General features: G+C 33.7%; 2 protein-coding genes across 2 annotated transcripts; both read left to right on the forward strand.

Annotated features, from left to right (window-relative positions):
- The first annotated feature begins 2,891 nt into the window (after nucleotides 1-2,891).
- On the forward strand, nucleotides 2,892-8,564 carry LOC143551446 (FH protein interacting protein FIP2-like). The gene is made up of 11 exons (XM_077041883.1): nucleotides 2,892-2,934; nucleotides 3,113-3,222; nucleotides 3,621-3,782; nucleotides 4,031-4,183; nucleotides 4,532-4,615; nucleotides 5,027-5,073; nucleotides 5,201-5,274; nucleotides 7,443-7,501; nucleotides 7,581-7,625; nucleotides 7,725-7,805; nucleotides 8,511-8,564. The coding sequence occupies exons 1-11, from the start codon at nucleotides 2,892-2,894 to the stop codon at nucleotides 8,562-8,564; spliced, it is 912 nt and encodes a 303-aa protein (XP_076897998.1).
- Nucleotides 8,565-11,396: 2,832 nt separating this feature from the next.
- Nucleotides 11,397-11,854, forward strand: LOC143551427 (dehydrin HIRD11-like). Its single transcript, XM_077041871.1, has one exon. It carries the CDS (start codon nucleotides 11,465-11,467, stop codon nucleotides 11,777-11,779), a length of 315 nt encoding a protein of 104 aa, XP_076897986.1. The 5' UTR covers nucleotides 11,397-11,464; the 3' UTR covers nucleotides 11,780-11,854.
- The last annotated feature ends 2,604 nt before the right edge of the window (nucleotides 11,855-14,458 follow it).

Raw genomic sequence — 14,458 nt, forward strand, 5'->3', positions numbered from 1 at the left:
TATAAGTTAAATCTTTACCCCTCATCTTTACTTACATATATTTATTTTAATAATATTCTTAAACCAACTTCCTCTCGCTATTTTTAAATAGCCTTAACTTTTTTAGGTAAATATATATGTATTTTTAAATTGCATTATAAAAACGCACATACTTAGTTACCAATAATTTATTACCCTTATGAAACTTAATTATCCACTAATATCAATTCTAAATCTTCCTTTTATTTATAACTATAAATAAAATAAAATTCAGATTGTACTCTAAAGGGTTCTAGTTTTGAATTTCATTAAGGAGTATAGCTTATATGTGAAACCCTAACTTAATAAAGCAAAAAGAATGTTAATTAGTTGACGGGAATATTGCAAAGGAGTCCGCAATCTTAGCCTCTACCATAATAATAAGGGTGTCTAAAATGTTAATTAACCTGGCCCAACTCGAACCCGAATAACCTATTAGGGTCAAGTTAAATAGAGTCAAAAAGTATTAATTAATCGGGTTATTCAAGTTATCCAATTGTTAATAGAGTGGGTTTTGGGTTCGTTTTTGAAAAAATTCGGGTGTCAAGTTAACTCGAATAACTCGATTAGTGGCGATAGTTAACTTTATATACAATATTGATGCAAAGGTGAAATAGGCACTAAAAAGTCAATGTTGAAAGTTCTATAAAAATTAGTATTCTGTTTTTTAAGTGAATAGTTTGTTGGTATGTTCATTCATTTAATAAATGAACGAACATGGACAAAAACACTTTGTTCATTTAATTAAATGAACGAAAATGAACATGTTTAATTCGTTCATTTATGTTCGTAAACGTTTGTTTATGATCATTCATGTCCTTTACATGTTAATAGAAAATTATTAAATATTACTTTTATTTTACAAATTATATCATCCTAATTCGTTTTATATTTGCTTATTTATGTTCGTTTACGTATATACATATATGTTCGTTAATCTTTGTTTAATTATGTTCATTTATGTCAGTGAACTGTTCGTTTAAATTTTAAATGAACGAACATACACTAACACGAACATTAAAAGACGAACGAACGTGAACATAAATATTTGTTCGTCTCAGTGTTCGTGTTTGTTTAAAGGTAAAATGAACGAACATGAACATGTCCTTGTCCATGTTCGTTCAGTTCATTTAAAGGTATGATATGCGTTTTAGAAAGCAATTGAAAATTGTGTGAAATGAGAAATATTACAGCCCACCGGTAACCAACCCAAAAATCAACTTAAAAATATAGAGAAATATTACAGCCAAACCTTAATATGGTCGAATTACGGGTTAGACTTTTTTTTAAATAAAGTCCGATTAATCCAAAACCTTTGGTTAACCCGATTAACACCCTACATAATAAGAAAAGATTGTATTAGAGTTTATATTATAAGATAATTGTATTTATTTAAGTTATATTTTTTCCATGTTTATCACATAGTTGTATTATATAAAAACATTGGATTATCAATAATAACCTTGTAGTTATAATTTTCCGGCGACTTGACGACACAGCGTATATCTTTGCGGCGGACAACGTACGTGATTGTTCGTCTGTTTTTGTTTCCGATCAGTTCCGACTCGGCAACAAGGTAACACAACTGACTCACTGTAATTATATTATATGTATCTATATAATGCTCGTTCGTTTAAAACTTGAGCATTCTTTATACTTAGGGCTGTAAATGAGCCAAACGTTCAGCGAACAGTTCGTGAACCGTTCAGCAGCGTTCATTTAGCTGTAAATGTCGTGAATCATTCGGCGTGAAGTTCAACAAACAAATATGAACATGAACAAGAAATTTTGTTAGATAAGTTAAACAAACAAATATGAATAGAGCTCTCGTTTGTTTAATTATGTTCGTGAACGTTCAGTAATGTTTTCATAAACGTTCGTTCATGTTTTTTATATGTTGTTCATAAATGTTTTTTTTTATATATATATATTTATTTTATCTAAACATTTTATATTCTCTAATATATTACCCCTCAATATTCTTACATTGTTTTTGCATAATTCCTATTACCTTTCTTATTATTTACGTTGATGAATACATAGATCTCAGTCTATAGGCTCCGCCGATTTTATTTGTGTTCGTGAACACATTCATTTCCTAATGAATGAACACGAACATAAAATCTCGTTCGGTAAGTGTTCGTGAACCGTTCATGAACACAATTTCTCCTTAACAAAAGAATATGACAAGGCCTCGTCCCCGTTCGTTTGCAGCCCGATTTATATGTTAAACAAGGTAATTATTAGTGCATACCAAAGTATAGATGAATGAGCAAGAATAAATGTATAGGTAATAGGGTGCATATAGAGAATTAAAAGAAATAAGTAAAAATAGGCAAATTGGATTGTATTATTAATTGTATGATTAAAATTAATAGATAATTTTGAATGAGAAAAATGTTTCGAGTTAAGTTTTAGATCAATTGACCCGTATCCTCCCTTGACGACAATAATCTGTAAATGATATATAAATTATCTAATATTTAAGCATTCTAGTTATATAATGAATTGTTGAAGGTCTTTCATAGAAGAACCAATTGGTCGAACAAAGGCCCAAAGTAATAATCATCGAGTTAGGGTTATTTAAATATCTTGAAACTTGCTCGAAATTGACTAGTTTGTAAACAAGCCGAGTACAAACTATTTGTGGGTCGGCTAGTTAATATAGACCCGTGTATATTCATGTTATATAGTTAATTTCTTAGACATTTAAATTTTTCTTCACATTGCTTATTTACTTTTGTAGTTCCAACACCATATACAGAAAGACTTTTAGCTTTTCACATTATATTTACTATTCTTTCCTACCATAAAACCATTTGAGCTTATTCATCTTCATGTTGCAGTGATAACATCTCAGGAGGGGGATGGCTATGTACTCGGACGCCTGTTCTTCGACTGTTCGTCTCAATATAGGTACTCTTAATCTCATATTTCTTGCTTTTCAATTTACTATTTCACTCGTGATTTTCTGTCAATTTTGCTCTGATTTGATTGACGACTATGCTTCTAGTTGAGTTTCTAATTAATTTGCCACATAGATTAGATGTCATAAGTAATAAGTAATATATTTAAGCATGATATTTTGAATTAGGTGGAAAGAAATTCTGCACAACGTTTGATACACTAACTCTTAGGGAGCCACAGTCGATGCTTGCTGCCATGTTCAGTGGTCGTCACACCGTTTGCAAGGACTCTGAGAAGGTATGTACACAAAACTGGGATACTTGCTTGGATGCCAGATCATGTGTCTATTCTTGATGAGCATATTTACCTTGTGTTTTTAATTAATTGTCAGTTCTTGGTTTTGTTTGATGAGTTATACACGGAGCTTTCTGAACTATCTCCAACTTAATACTTTTAAAACAATTATAAATGCGCCTAGTTAGCTACCATATCATATTCTCACACATTCTTAAAAAAATCACTCATTTTCTCTACTACCTTATAAACATATTTAAAAATCCTTACATTTTCACAACATTACCGCCTTTTCAATTGATCTTATATATGTAATTATGTATACTCTTTTTTCCCAATAAATAAGCATTTAAATTTTCTTATGTGCTATGAAGGAGTATGATCAATTTGTGTTTTCGCAGGGATATGTGTTTGTGGACAGGGATGGGAAACACTTTCGGCATATTTTGAATTGGTTGAGAGATGGTGTAGCTCCCAACTTTTCTGATTTTGAGAATATAGAGCTTTTGCGGGAAGCAGAGTACTATCAACTTCTTATAAGTCGTTTTTTTTTTTCAAAACGTGTTGTGAAAGTTAAATTTAACAAATCTAGTAGGTGTTTTCCTATATTTAACTACTTTTAACAAATCTATTATACTTCTTTTGTATATTCATATGATTCAATTAACTTAATATAACTTTTTAAATTTTTTTTCAACATTTCTATTATGAATTTTCTTTTTTATTTTGTTTCCTCCAATCAACCCCATTCCATGGATCTATCAAACTGTTGTGTAGTATTTCAAGATATAGTTCTTTATGAATATTTCAGGGATTGATGGATAAAATAAATATAGTCTTGAAAAGGAAGGATGACGAAGAAAAGCAAAGCGAATTAACACGAGCTGATATTATCAAAATAATACGATCCAAAAATGTCAGATTAAGTGGAATAAATCTCTCTGGGCTTGATCTTTCAAAACTGGTATATATATGAGTGGTGTTTTAGGATATGAATTATAAAATATTGCATATATTAATGATATTAGGCCGGCTTCATATATGATATAACATCGATATTTACAGAGCCGAGTTGCTTCTAAAGTTCGAAGCAACCTAAAACACAAATGCTATGCATGCTAAAAGATATATATAGTATTTTTGTATAACCGTGAGAACATGTAGAAAACTAACGGCTCCACTAGTAACATGTGATAACCAATGTGAGCCATATGTAACTGGACAAATAGAAAGTCAAAATATGTTGCTAATTATCTCTTAAGTGTTTTAAACTTTTAATAAACCTGTTTTTCGCATTATACTTATTATGCAGGACTTGTCGAGTGTGGACTTCAGCTTTGCATGCCTGAAAAATGTTATCTTCTCACATTCTAATCTTCATCGTGCTAAATTTCAAGTAAATTATCTAACTCAGTTTGTATTTTCTTCCGTCTTAACTAATTATATATCTATATTATATTAAAATACATATGAGGACAAAAATATAATTTTATATGATTTTAAGAATTCAAGTAATTACAACCTTTAAAACATATGGTACAATCTTTTAAAACAAACTTCCCCACAATTTTTAAATGGTCATAACTATTTTGTACGTCATTATACCTTATAAAGAAAGTTTTATTAATTATCTTTAATTTGAATTAACATGTTAAGTGATTATCGGTCTCTCTGTTCTCCATCGCATCACGCGGACACCTTTCTAGTGTGTGTGTATTCTTATAAATATATTTGTAATATATTATTGTCATTTTATACATTAATATGACCTAAAATTGTGTATTTGTGTTTTCTCTTTTGATTCCAGGATGTAGATGCTGAAAACGCCAATTTTCACAATGCAACATTGCGCGAGTAAGCATCTGCGAACCTATTATTTAATCTTGTTTTGAAACAAAACCTATATCTAATTTATTGAACTCTAGAGTCAAATTTCTTTCATTGTTAGACAACTTAATTGATCTAGTCTTGCCTAGGGAAGATGTGAGTTCCTAAGGGCTAATCTTCGTGGAGCTTTGTTGGCGGAGGCTAATCTTGATCGTGCAAACTTACATGGTAAATATATCTTCTTTTCAATTTATTAAATTTATTTTATATGGACAATTCATATAGTGATATAACCCTCTCAAAAATTGTATATCATATTTACTTAAATAAAATGAAATAAAGTATCCAATATGCCCAATTTCTAACTTATATGAGAGATTTGAGTGGAAGGAGAAAGAGAAAGGGCCGGTATAATTAATGATCATGTTATAAATTGTAAAATGTAATGTGTAAACATAAAATAGAAAGTTTTTTGAATAGGTAATAATTAAGTTTCCAGTATTTGTAAGGGTGCTGTTAAACATACCCTTTACTTCATTTTTACTAAATATACGCCCCTGAACTTATTACATAAATTACAATTAGCTCTTGACATTATTTATATACATTTTAGTCCCTACAACATTACTTTCATTTGATAACCTCCACTACATATATCAAATTAAAAACTAAGTATTACTATTAATTTATTTTTTTAATATTACTATTTTTAATATTAATATTATAAATATTTATAATATCTTTTTTAATTTTAATAGTATATATATTTATAATATCCTTATTTTACCACTTTATCTTTTACAAAATAAACCAAAAACCCAAAACCGTAAACCCTAAACCCGAAACCGAACCCTAAACCCTAAACCCGAAACCAAACCCTAAACCCGAAACCGAACCCTAAACCCTAAACCCGAAACCAAACCCTAAACCCTAAAACCGAAACCCTAAATCCGAAACCCGAAACCGAACCCTAAAACCGAAACTCTAAACCCGAAACCGAACCCTAAACCCTAAACCCTAAAACCGAAACCCAAAACCCTAAACTCGAAATCATAAAAAGAAAACGCAACTTGTAAAAAAAATAATATTAAATCTTTACTTTTGTGCTAATTTGGTAATTACATGATTTTAAGGGTTAATATGAAAGTTGGTTTTTCCAAGGGGGGGAGGGGGGTATGACAAGCAACCAGGGGGTATGAAGAGGTAGGTCCCAGCAGAGCCCAGTTGGACCCGCAAGACTCACCTTAAACAGGGACGTCTGCGCAGAGACCAACTGGATCCGCAGGACCAACCATGCTCAGAGACGTGACGTCCTTACGCGCAGTATGCAAGCTGGTCCCGCAGGAAATGCCTCCCATGGTGAAGGACTCCGCCTGTTCCCGCAGCCTCGGATACAAGCCATGAGGGAAGGCCACCCGCGCAGCATGGCTACACGCACTAGGTACTTAGCTCTCGATCATTCAGTGTCACCTGAAGGAATGAGCAAAGCCGGGAGCAATCCCGCACAGAGGCGGGAGGGGGAATACTCCCGCCCAAATAAGCCAGTCTGTATACTGAAGGACCTTTTACTGTACCTGACGAGGTATGGGCGAAAGATCTGATCAAGGATACGACAGCTCACTGATACAGTATGGCGAGCAGCATGCTCCTGTACTATATCACTATTAAGCCGCTGCCTACTCACCAACTACTGTCATACCACGTGCGTAGCCGGCAGTTGGTGGAAAGGGAATAGTATACAGCAGGCCTGGTCGCTATCAGCCGCTGCCTACCCACCAACTACCAGCAGGGCACGTGCGTAGGCTACTGTTGATGAACAGGAACACTGTTGCAGCCGGCCATACCTCCTTGGAAACCTACCTTCGGCTATAAATACCCCAAATGGTATGATCATCTAGAGACAACATATCTTACATTATCATCATATTATACCTGATATCTGCTCTAGCAATCTCTTAATATATTTTTATATTTAAAGAGCAATCTAGTCTGATTCTCACGCCGGAGGGTGGTCACAAGGAGGAACCCCCCCCCCCCCCTTCTCAGTGACGAGCTCACGGTGTCTGTTTTGCAGGTTATCAGAAGAACCATCTTCCAAGGGTCTAACCCCTCGTGGGAAACAGCTATCCAACCCCCAGGTTACCAGTAATCTGCCCGGGGTCCGGTTAGTGTTTCTTCACGGTACATTTAGCCTAACTCTATTTGTAATTGCTTCTTTGTTAAATGTCTGGTTTGTATGCTAATGATCACTTATGAGATCAATGTTAAGTTGTATATATAATTAAGAAGCTAAGCCGGGTGATATTGTAAGCAATTGAGCAAGTATGTCGTGGAGATGATGCTGTTTCATCTTTTTTTTTAATTAATACATTTTTATTAATTATTTGCGTATCATTATCATTGTGTGATAGGTTGTTGTCTATGTGATGCGGACCTGAGACATGCGAATCTTTGGGTATGTTTAAGCCTGGATCAAATACGCTGATTATTCTTGGTTCTAAATTCTAATTCTTGGGGTAATTCTATATTTTCAGGAGGCTAAAGTCACATATACGAATTTGGAAGGGGCCAATTTAAGGGTTTGATAATTGATAAATATTCAAAGTGTAGTGTTAATTTTGTGTGTGAAGAAAATTCTGATTGATTTTTGTTTCTCTATATTTGTTCTACTTTCTTAGGGCACTAAGTTGGGAAGATGTGATTTCAAGGGTGCAAATCTTGAAGGAGCTTGTGTAGATCATGATATTCGTCTAGTAACGGTAAGTAGCATTTATATGTTGTAGTTTATTACCCAGATCTAGGGATGGCAACGGGCCGGGTATTGGTAATTCCATGCCCATACCCGTTTGTAAAAGCGTTTCTCATACCCGGCCCATTACCCGTCAGGTATCGGGCCTACCAGCGGGTATCGGGTATACCCGTTGGGATTTTCAAGTATATATTTTTTATCATTATTGTTATTTTATACATTTTATCCGTACAACAATTGTTACAAATTAAAATATAATACACTCAATACATATAAACGTTACAATAAATAAATAATATCTTTTAAATTTTTATATAGTTTCTTCTATATATATTTCCAAACCTAAAAAATACAAACAATTTTTCGGGTTTAGAAATTGGGTATATGGTTCGGGTAAACGGGTATACATTTTCTGTTAACCGGGCAGGGTATCATCTAATCCCATACCCACGAAAAAATGTAAATCCCAGTCCATACCCGGCCCATACCCATCGGGTTTCGGGTATACACGTCCCATTTATTTCGGGTTTCGGGTATACCCGTCGGACTCGGGGTTTTTTGCCATCCCTACCCAGATCTCATGAACACTGAGAAAATTGGTTTGTTTAACGTGAGACCATTGATCAAATGACTAAAATACCCTTCAGTGGCGACAAAGTTGGTGTATAACCCTCCAAAGATTTTGATTATTGTAACTTTTGATTTAATCTTGTAGTTTAATTTGGAAGGCGTGAAGCTAAATGGGGAGCGCATGACACATGTACTCTGAGTATGACTAGATAAACTATATATGAACTAACGTAAGACACAAGAAGATTGGTGCTCTACTTACATTCGGTACTCTATGTATTATACTCTATGGTTCTATATATGCATCATGTGAATCGAGTAATGTGTGGTTAAAACAAGTTTATGGAACTTCTTGTGTTCTATATACTAGTGATTAGGGACTATACTTTTGAGATATAAAATAGAAAAGTCATATACTGATTAGGTGCAAATTGGGTACACGTGTGTGACAGCTTAAAATCATCTGGAATACGGGCTAAAGTGTCGTTATTTTCCCTTCTATCTATATATTAAAAGCAACGATTTGACAGAACAACTATATGGTGTTTCTTTCAATTTACGGTATTGGGTGTTGAATAAAGACACGTTTAGATTAGTTTTAAAGTAGTGCGTGTGAATTTGTTAAAGTTGAATACTTGAGTTTTGTTGATATACTTGCTCTAAGGATTTGATAGAATTTTTGGGTCAAAACTCGAAAGTAATAACTAGTTGGGTTGGGTGGGACGGTCTATCTAGCCTGTTCATTTGTACCAATCTAGTTTGGCAGGGGAGAAACAAGACAAACTGCTTATGAACTGCTTGAAATTGGCTCATTAAAATCTTTAACTGAGCCAAGATTAGCCAAGTTCAAAAGTGAAAACAAGATTGTTTAGTAAACGAGGATGAGCTCTGGCTTCACTAATCGAGCTAGAGTAGGTTCTCAAACCTCAACGAGCCTTTGTATATTCTTTTATTTGGTATATTAAATATTTATTTGCAAAATTATATCATATTAGGTTTTAGCCTCCCTCATGTTTTTCTCAGTAGTGTAAATTTACTTGTTTATCAAAAGAATTAAGCCTAGCCCCCTTCACGTTTTCCCCAAGCTTTGCCGTCGTATCCAAGAGCAGGCTCCACTTATTCGTACCTCTGTATTATATGAAACCAATTACTTAATATCATTAAATATGTAAAACAGTTAGAAAAAGAAACAAAAGTTGAAAGTCATTTGGATAAAATGCTTATATTTTGAGGCTGTTATACACCGGGCGTTGACCTTCATCTTGAACTAAACATCGATCAGCAGGGCTGTTACAATGAGTTCAAGCGCTCGTTCTTCAATTGTTCATCTCGATATAGGTAATCACCATCATCATCATCCATACCCAGTAGTATCTTATCAATAACAAAGCTATTGGTACGGTCTGAAGAAGGTGAGATGTATGCAAACTGTACCTCTTATCTCTAAGGATAAATAGGTTGCTTATAGTAAGACTCTCTACTCTAGGCAAAACGTTCATGTAAAGCATATTAGTAATACATAGTAATAGCGTGCTAGCTATCAATTCAACACTACATAACTAGAAAGCTACCACTAACATAGAATGTCGTGTTTTTCGTGGTTTTCCCATGTTACAACTTCTGTATCAATTCGGTCAATCCAGAATCTATATATCTCCTCAATTGGAGGAGAGTTCTATAAATAAATAAATATGTTAATAGTTTAGATTAAAAGTTACATAAAGAGCATAACGCTATAATAAGTTTACATAATGATAATTTGATATCGCTCTCAAGTGAGATGATTATGGGCTTATTCGACGAAAATTGTCAAATTGATGATGAGAAAGACTTCATTGTAAATATGTCCTGCCCTGAACTATAGCTAAGCTTATAAAGGTTGATATAAATAATATTTTAACCAAAAAATTTGTTTAACAATAAACATATAAATTTTAGAACGACTTTCTTGTGTGTTAAGTCACCACACTTTTCATATTCGAGAGCCTCGTTGCCTACGCTGGTCAGACTATGTCTTAACCCGGGTTCACACTGACTTCAGAGTTTGGCTTGGGCGTTCCCCGGTAAACCATACTGTCAGGTGCAACTTGACAATCAATGTGGCACCACAAGAGTAGAACTCTCTAATATCACAAACAGTGAGACTAAATCCCAGGTGGATTCTTGATTCGAACTCACAAACTCGCAATGTCTAGCTCAAATTTTTCTTCGCCAGTATACGTGTTGCAAAAATCCTGACTAGGCATTGATTAATCCCCGATTAATCGCTAGTCCTCACTTCACTGATTAATTTTGGACTAGTTAGCTAATTAATCGGTCAACTATCAAATATAGCTATAATCGGCAGTGTATGCATAAAACTGAAAATTGCATATAAAAATGTGTGTCTGTATATATAAAACTGAAAAATATACATTAAAGTTCAATCCAATTAATACAATTAATCGATAGTTTCCACCTCACTACCAGACTACCAATTAATGATTTTTACAACACCGTCAATATCCACCAAAAGTAACATTAACGCCTTGTTCTTGAGTTTTTTAATCAAGGAAAGAAAAGAAAAGGAGAGGGAAGGATAAGAAAGGGAAGGGAAGGAAAATATTTTTAATTAGGTGTGTTCTTGAGTTGGAAGGAAATTAGAGGAAAAGAAATGATAACTACGTTAAAAAATAGATATCCTTAGTAATCATCCCATTTTTGGGAGGATAACTTATTGAGAAAATACATTAATTTAATCCCTCGTAACTTCTTCTACTCATTTCCTTTCCATCCTAAAAAAAATCAAGAACACTTATTTTTAACTATCTTTAGTTTTTCTTTTCTTTCACTCCTTTAAAAAAAACTCAAGAAGAAGACGTAAGAAATATGTAACATTATGTTTAACAATAAATATTTGGTCGGTTATAAAAGCATTAAAAACGGATAATGCTAAAACAGTCCAATAACCCTCTCGTATAATTAGATATTTTTAGACACACGTCGCCACGTGGATTTCTCATTTCCCCTATATAACTTCACTCCAATTGGCTTTACTTCTCACACCTACCAAAATCAACACCTATTAATTTCAGAGTATATTTTCCAATACAAATCAAAATGGCCGGAATCATCAACAAGATCGGAGACGCGCTTCACATCGGCGGCGACAAGAAGCACGAAGGCGACCACAAGTCCGAGCAGAAGAAGCACGACGGTGAATCCAAGTCCGATCACAAGCAGCCGGAGCACAAGGAAGGTATTGTTGATAAGATAAAGGATAAGATCCACGGCGAAGACGGCGGAAGCAAGGAACATTCCGGCGAAGGTGAGAAGAAGAAAAAGAAGAAGGATAAGAAGGAGAAAAAGAATAAGAAGAAAGACGGTGAGCATCACGGCGGCGACAGCAGCAGCATCAGTAGCGACAGCGATTAGGTATATATTAATATTATTATTGTGTATGTATATTTTCAGATCTGTTTATATATCATTAAGTACGAGCATTTAAACGACGACGATTATCGTGATAAATCAGATCTGCGAGTGATTAAGAACTGATTAACTCGGTTATTAGATATTTATTTTTGTGTGTGTTTTAGACTGTGATTGATGAGATGGAGATAAGTTTTTGAATTATTATTATTGTGTGATTAATTATTGTTATTATTGTGTGTTTTGTTTTTGCAGGGGATGGAGTGATGAAGATGAAGGTGGAGGTGTTATGACTTATGACTTTGTGAGTGTGTTGGAATAATAATAAAATGTAATAAGTGAGTAGAAATTAAGGAGTTATGGGTTGTTACTTGTTAGTTTAATCAGTAATGAATGTGTGTAATAGCTACTTAATGGTTAATGAAGTTTTAACGGTTTTTACTGTTACTGAAAATCTTTAATTAATAACTTACACGAAAAAAAATTATGATATCATATAATACTTGATTTAAATAATGATAATGATATATGAGCTAAGCTATTCATAATACGGAATCGATTGTCATCTTAGTTTTAGTCCTTTAGTCGTGACTAAAGGGAAATGTTTGATGCACATGTAAAAGATACGATATCTTTTACGACTACTCTTTTAGTCTACACAAGTCCACGAGACACACGGGTTGTTTTACAAATTTGTTTTAAGAGATCTGTATTTTTAACAAAACCTCAACCATCAGCTAACTATTTAGTGTGTTCCATTATGTTGCAGCCAAAAACACTGTGGAAGTTAAATTTGAATCACGTTTAATTTTGTTTTGCATTTCTTTGACATTTGTTTCGTTAATGTTATTGTGCTATGTATTTCCAACACATAATATCTTTCTTTCTTTTTTAATATTTAGTAATTTTTTTTTACCTTGAAATTGTGTGTTTAATAAAGAAACTAGAAGAATATTTAGCTCCAAGCCACCAACAATGGTTTAGTAACAAGGGTGTATGCTCTCATCCAAGAGGTGTTGGGTTCGAACTCAATTGAGCTGTGTAATAGATTTACGTGCAGTAGAGTAAGATTTGGGTCTTTAAAAAAAATGATAAAACCATATTTAGGTGACTTGCAAAATAGTTTACGTGTGAAGTTAGGTAGTGATTTGGTGAAAAAAGAATATAATAAATCGATGTGCTAACTATAGTTTCAGAATATGATAAACCGGTCGAGTTTGGAGGGTGTTTATCGTGTGACAAGTTTAATTTTCTTGGAAAACAAACAGGTCAGGTTTAGCATGACCAGTTCGGTATTGAATAACTGAATGGAGTTTTTTTTTTCAGAATCCTTTTTAGTTTTAGTTTGTACTAAAGTTTAAAAATGAAAAAGATTGTTATAAATTATAATACATCTACACTACAACATACTCAAAAATGAAAAGAGAAAATACAAACCAATAAATGTCAAATCGCCGGTTCAATTTACACGAGTAGTTCTAAGTCTGAAATTTTGTATCACTAAACCGCGAAAACCAAACCTAATATATCTCAAAGCGGCAAAACTAGTCGGCTTGCTTCACTTTGGACGATTAAGCGAGTTTCAACGGTTTTTTAACACCCGTAACATGTACCCGGGTTTACACCATTAATTTGATGGTCTTGAAAATGCGGAAACCTTACTTGTGACTCCAAGTCATTAGTTGATACATGCATTTGGGTGGATCGAGATATATGCTTGTAAATTGCGTGGACGGTGCGTGTGGAAGAGAACCAGGAATTTTGTAAAAGAATCACGAAAGCCACATGATTCTATTATTTTATATACAAAGGTATCTACCAAGTTCCAAGTGATTGTGAGTTTGTTTATATTCGGTTAAATTTTTGTTAGATTTGGACATAACATTATTCAATTTTGATCGTGTAAAAGATTTTTCGTTTTGTTCACAAAGAGCTCGCACCTCGCACCACCAATATTGCCCGTTTTGTCCACGAAGAGCTCGCGGATTTGTTTTTGGTTGCCTAGGTGAAGACTTCCCGCTACTACTTTCAACTAAGCACGTTTAACTGTGGAGCTCTCCTCTCGTCCACTACCGTTAAGCCCAAAACGTGTTGATGATTTAAGAGGAGAGACATTTACTTATGAATTAAAGATCTCTCTTATCCACGGCCGATGTGGGATTTGCTTAGGATGTTACATGATGAAAAAGAATCCAAATCCGATTGACAACCATGAAACATTTGGGACGTGTATTCGGTTATCAAATTACTTTTAAAAATCTTAATGGGTTAAAAGCGAATATGATATAAGGTGATACATGTTTGATTATCTAAACAAGCATACTTGAATGGAAATGAAAATTTTAATATCACGTAATATTATAAAATATAATAACCACTAATATATCAAATTGCTAGAAACTTGAAATTATTGCAAAAACAAAGTTTTAGAAGTGTAAATGTATATTTTGCATATTAAGTTATTTTTATTATAGGTGATTTTAAGAGCGTTTTTTGGATAATATATACCTAACAACTACTTTTTCTTTTTTTCTATACGAAACAATAAACATGTATGCATGATGCCATATGGCTAGGCTAGCTATGCATTATGGGCATTAAACCCCACAATGCCAAAGCCACATCATGAGATTTATGGGCGTTAAATGTACCAAACAAGCTTACAAAAGTTGGGCGTCAAAA

This window comes from Bidens hawaiensis, unplaced genomic scaffold (genome assembly GCF_021521415.1).
Source record: "Bidens hawaiensis isolate Kalapana, Puna unplaced genomic scaffold, B.hawaiensis_p1.1 tig00016457_1, whole genome shotgun sequence".
In the NCBI taxonomy this organism is placed as follows: domain Eukaryota; kingdom Viridiplantae; phylum Streptophyta; class Magnoliopsida; order Asterales; family Asteraceae; genus Bidens; species Bidens hawaiensis.

Excerpts from the sequence above, each read along its gene's own strand:
- LOC143551427 (XM_077041871.1), top strand. The coding sequence starts at position 11,465 with ATGGCCGGAATCATCAACAAGATCGGAGACGCGCTTCACATCGGCGGC.
- LOC143551446 (XM_077041883.1), top strand. The coding sequence starts at position 2,892 with ATGTACTCGGACGCCTGTTCTTCGACTGTTCGTCTCAATATAG. Across the intron at positions 7,626-7,724 it reads TGGAAGGGGCCAATTTAAGG|GGCACTAAGTTGGGAAGATG; the intron begins GTTTGATAATTG and ends CTACTTTCTTAG. Across the intron at positions 7,806-8,510 it reads ATGATATTCGTCTAGTAACG|TTTAATTTGGAAGGCGTGAA; the intron begins GTAAGTAGCATT and ends TTAATCTTGTAG.